This window comes from Capsicum annuum, unplaced genomic scaffold (genome assembly GCF_002878395.1).
Source record: "Capsicum annuum cultivar UCD-10X-F1 unplaced genomic scaffold, UCD10Xv1.1 ctg2574, whole genome shotgun sequence".
Lineage (NCBI taxonomy): Eukaryota > Viridiplantae > Streptophyta > Magnoliopsida > Solanales > Solanaceae > Capsicum > Capsicum annuum.
Genome location: NW_025831954.1, coordinates 6,729 through 12,331, shown reverse-complemented (window position 1 = coordinate 12,331; position 5,603 = coordinate 6,729). Strand labels below are relative to the sequence as shown.

The 5,603-nt window shown below is 31.7% G+C and overlaps 1 protein-coding gene across 1 annotated transcript in view; it reads left to right on the top strand.

The window, feature by feature from the left end:
* The first annotated feature begins 3,667 nt into the window (after positions 1–3,667).
* LOC107877465 overlaps positions 3,668–5,603 on the top strand; it is a 5,879-nt gene continuing 3,943 nt past the window's right edge. The window contains exons 1-2 of the mRNA XM_047402642.1: positions 3,668–3,809; positions 4,407–4,493. Of these exons, the coding sequence (XP_047258598.1) occupies positions 3,668–3,809; positions 4,407–4,493 (229 nt within the window). The remainder of the gene's footprint in view (positions 3,810–4,406; positions 4,494–5,603) is intronic.

Sequence of the window (5,603 nt, the reverse complement as noted above, 5' to 3'; positions counted from 1 at the left end):
AATTTTTGCAAAATTGTGAGTGTGCATAATTACGTGAAAATAATTTAATTAATAAAATTATAAAATGTCATTTTTAATTTTAGAATATTATAAAAATATAATTCTAAAAGATAATTGATGATTTATTCATTGTCTAAATTATGAATGCGATATGTCGGAAATCTGCTTGATGCAAGAAAATATGCAAAAATACTAATGTTTAAAAATTAACGATTTTGTTAAAATAACAGACTAAATGTAGTGTCAGGAGGTCAATATTGGGTATCAACATCACAATGTCAAAATTGGCTTCCAATACTGACTTTTAAAAAACTAATTCAAAACAATAAATAAATAGGAACAATTAAATTTCTTAAATTCATGATATAAGAAATACAAAAATGATGTATAAGAATAAATAAAAATTTCAAAATTAATATTGAAACAATTAAATTACCTTAAATATCAACAATATCTAAATAATTCATTTATTATGAATATTGAGGAAGTATTGTCTAAAATATCAATGAATTAAGTGGACTCAATGTAAAATGGCTGAATAAACCTTTCAATCTTTTCTATTTACCCCATTTGAATTGGACACACTCCTTAATAAATTCTTTACTCTTGCAAGGTTAAAAGTAATTTCACTAATATATTTTTAGTTTCTAAAATTTATACATTTTTTTGAAATAATAATGATTATATTTTAATCTTTTATATAAATGTAGACTTTAGTTACTACTATTTTGTCTTATTTAAGGATATTTTTGTTAACAACACCAATAGTAAGGGTATTTTGATAACTAAAACCTCCAATCAATGAGTCTTTACCGTGTCTTTTGTCTCTATTGTTTAGTTTCCTAAAATCTTCCTTCATCTTCATTTTCCCTGTTTTTCCTTTTCTCCACTGTATTCCCTATGCACCTTGACACCAAAACAGAAGTTTCAAGCAAAATTCATGTTCTTAATCTCAATTTTTATTAGTCCATCATGATTTATTTTTGGTAAGGGCAACTTTGATGGTGGAGCAAGTTTTCGAGCAAGTTTTCATTTGATGTTTGTGATATATATGATACATGATGCTAACTATTTCAAGCCTTAATCCTTTTATTTCAAATCTGTTATTATTATTGATCTATTATACAAATTAATTAATTCAAGTTTTAATCTATTTTCTCTAGATCTGTAGTTAATGTTGTTGTGGTACTAACTAATTCAATTATACTTTGGATATCTTCTTGATTTTATAGAGCAATAGGTTTGAATCGGGCCGACTCATTGTAACCTACTGGGAACTATAGAAACTAATTGGCTTATGGATTGATGAACATTGAATATCATAATACTCCCTCCGTCTCAAATTATATGTCGCCATTTGACCGGACACGATATTTAAGAAATAGGCATTGACCTTGCTAAAGTTACTAAATTACCCCTCTTAAAAAAGTATTGGACCACTAGGTACTTTTATTAAATTTCACAATAATAAAAAAAAATGCAACAGAGAGTACAGTATTAAAAAAAATCTACTAAAAAAATACACCACCTATATAACTATCTCTCTCTTTTGCAAAGAGTTAAGTAGTTCAAATCAGTGTATCGCTTTAATTTAAAATTTTACTCTCATTTTCTCTATCAATAATTAACAAAAAATTTGTTATTGCAAAATTCAATTTTCTAGAAAATAGGACCAATTTGCCGTCATGTACGGATTTTCCACGAAAAATTTACGTTTTTGATTTGATTTTGGTTTCAATTTTTGGGTGCTAAACCTACTTTTCATTTGAATTTTTAGCAAATGGTTATTTTGTGGCACCAAATCTTCTTTTCATTTGAGAGATGTTCTTTTGCATCTTCTGGTTACTGTATCCTTTCTTTTGTTTTGTATAATTTCCAAATTCATCCTTTTATCTCTTCTCTTATTTTTGCCATTACTGTAAAGATGAGTTTCGTCGTACCTATAGACTCAACCTCCAAAATTAAACGATTGAAATTAGAAGAACGTCAAGCAATTGCCAAATTTCTTTTGAAAGAATGTAAGGAAGGAAGTCTTAAATACGGATCTATAACACAAGCTGCGATGTTGTTCAAGAAATCAATAAGAACTATTCAGCACATTTGGAAACAATCTCAATCATCAGTTGATAATGGTATGTCATCGTTAGATGTGTCTTTAAGACTTACAGGTAAAGTTATAAGAAAACGGATTGGAGTCGACATTAATCAAGTCAAAGAAATTTCACTTTGTCGTCGAACAAATATTCGATCTCTAGCTTTTGCGATGAACATGGCAAAATCAACCGTCTTTCGGCGTGTGAAAGATGGAACTCTTAGGCCACATTCTAATTCCATCAAGCCTCAGTTAACCGAAGGAAACAAAAGGTATGACTTCAATACTGCCACTCAATGATTGATCAGAATACAATCCACACAAATCCCATGTTTATGAATATGTTTAATTATGTTCATATCGACGAAAAGTGGTTTTTTTTGTCCAAAAAAGCTGAAAGATACTACCTGCTTCCTGGAGAGCATGAGCCAGATCTATCGTTCTTACAAAAGTAAAAATTTTATTCCAAAGGTTATGTTTATGGCTGCTGTAGCATGTCCTCGGTTTGATGAAAATGGAATTGAGGTTTTTTCTGGAAAAATAGGTATTTTTTCGTTTGTAGTTAAGGAACCAGCTAAGAGGAATAGCAAAAATCGAACAGCAGGAACTATGGAAACAAAGCCCATTCAGTCAATAACTAAAGATATCACTAGAGCTTGCTTGATAGAGAAAGTTCTTCTTGCTATTAGAGCAAAATAGCCAGCTTCCGATTCAAATAATCCTATCTTTTTACAACAAGATAATGCAAGGCCACATATTGGTAACAATGATTTGGAATTTATTGAAGCTGCCCGACAAGATGGATTTGACATTAGATTGTGTTTTCAACCATCGAACAGTCCAGATTTAAAGGCCCCTAAAAATGTTGATGAATTAGTGGAAGCAGTGGAAAGATCTTTTGATGAAATGAAAGCGAAACAACTCAATCATGTATTTCTTACTTTACAATCTTGTATGATTGAGGTGATGAAAGATAGTGGCGGCAATAATTACAAAGTGCCTCATTTCAACAAAAATGGACTAGAAATAGAAGAAAACCTTCCTCTCCAACTTCATTGTGATATTGATATCGTCAATAAAGATTTGGCTCTACTTCAACAATGATATGGGTTATTATTGTGGTAAAGCTCTTTATTCTGAAGTTTCAATGGTGTTTTTTCAAGTAGTATGTAGAAGTACTGTACTACTTTTGTGTATAGCCGTAGTGGTCATCATATAACTTTTACAATGATGTTTTGTCAAATATGTTAGGAGTACTATTTTTGTCTACAGACATGGTGATCATAATGTATTTTTTGTACTCATGAATAACTCTACTTACAATGATATAAGTCCCACCAGCTTATATATACTTACAAGTCTTTTTTTAGCTTTATTGTTGTTTTATGCTTCTATTTGTTTCTTACTTTCTTATCACATAATAGAGGGATGCGTAAATGGAAGGAAGGAGAAAAGGGAAATGGGAGTCATACCGTCACATTTGTATGAATTTTTATTTTTAAACTAGGAAGTCTATTTCGAGATCAATTAGTTGAATGTTAAACAGTTTGTGCAGAGCAAATATATTTGGACAGCATGGGGATGTCAATTGTTCAGGGGAACAAAATGAAAATAGTTGAAATCAATGTCGCGATTATGAGAGACCTTGGTTTATGCAAAAGGGTGTGGTACAGTTTCACTAATAAAGGCGGCACCCTCAGCTATTATGCAAAGAGCAGTAGCTACACTCCATAAAGACAACATATTGGGCATGGTAACATTTTGTCAGGCTGCTCTAAGCTAATGGTAGCTATTACAATTCTTCTCTCGTGATGAATAAGATTGGTAATCACGATCCCGAGAAGAGTCATGTTTTGGTTTCTCCGAGTGACCTTTGTCTATTCAACGATGACTCCTTTCTTTATAATTTTTCTTGTCCCGTTCAAAATCGTCTCGCTCGCTTTCCCTGTCAGATATCCTACCACTATCACGTTCATGAGACTTTAGTCTTCCTTGATCCTTACTATTGATAAAATTTATTGTCCTTTATCTGTGACATTTATTTTTCTTTCATGTCATTGATTTGTTTTTTCTATTTATACTTTACTGTTTATGGCCGTTGACTGGTGTACACAGTATTTTAAAGCTTGCATCTGAAGTTTTCTTGGTATTGATATCCTCACTTTAGAATGTTATTCATTGAGACAATGGTAACTTCTGTGTTATGTTTGTTAAATTTGGTGTTATGTGACTCACTCTCACTGTTGTCGAGTGACTGAACATTTAATCATAAGCTGACAGTGTGATGATCTGTGTTTATGTTGAAATATCACAGAACATAGGCTAGCCTTTGTACTTCTGGTGAAGATAGAGCTGAGAAAGGAGAAACGTAAGGTTGTGAATGGTGGGAAAGCAAATATGAGTGTGTCATCTGTGTTGACCTACTTAAAAAAATGAAAAGGTCGGGCTGTTAACTTCACTGTTTTATGGTGGTTGTTGAATACTAGCTTCTTGAAGAGCTCTCCAAGAGGTGCATTGCATCAGCTCGATATTTGTTGGAAACTAAGTATTCGGTGCGGGAGTAAATAAGTGCAGAAACTAAAAACAAAATTGTAGGAAATTGTTTTGTTGTGTATTTTCATTTTTGTGGTAATACAAGTGAAGTGGAAGTACGTTGAAGCTGAGGTCGACAGTATTCAATACTCGAAAGATTAATAGAAAACAGTTTGCTGTGGAGTGAACTTCAGATAACGGTGCTTCTAAAAGGATCAAACATTCATCAAGACAAAGTGAAATGGACATTTTCTACTCATGTTTAGAGTTTGTAAAAAATGTACTTGTTATATTTGCTAATGTAGGATATCATATCATGTGCTATGTCAGAAATTCACTCCTATCAATGTACTGTGAGTGTGAAGTATTGACGAGGCATATGACGCATTACAGAAAATAGAGGAGAAGGATGTTGTCTCTTGGGTAGCTCACTGTCTCAATCAATTTTCAGTTCTAAACAAAAGAAGTTTGATCTTTGTAATTGTGCTTGTTACTTTTTCCAATTGTAAGATGATATATGTGGAAAATGGGATCCCTCTAAATTCTTGTTTTCTTTAACTTTAGCTTTAAAGATCCAATTTTTACTCGAGAAATCACAGTAATGTGAACAATGAGTTGTCAAAGAAAATCGGTTTACGTATGTAGAACCAACCAAAAAGAATAAGTTGCTCTATGTGGTTTAAAATAATTTTGATACTATAAAAATAAAAGGCTGAAAATTTAAATTTTGATTGAAGTGATAAGACTTTTACTTTAAAAAAACAAATACTAAAAAAGAACTTATAATATATTTAAAATCAAGTGTGTGCAATAAGGGTAAAAAGGTAATTGGGCCTTTAAAAAAATTCCAAATAAGAAAAGACGACATTTATTTTGGGACGGACAAAAATGGAAATGGCGACACATAATTTGGGACGGAGGGAGTAGTATTTTTATTTGGTTCGAAGGATATCATGTGCCTCAGCAGAGAAGTAAAGTT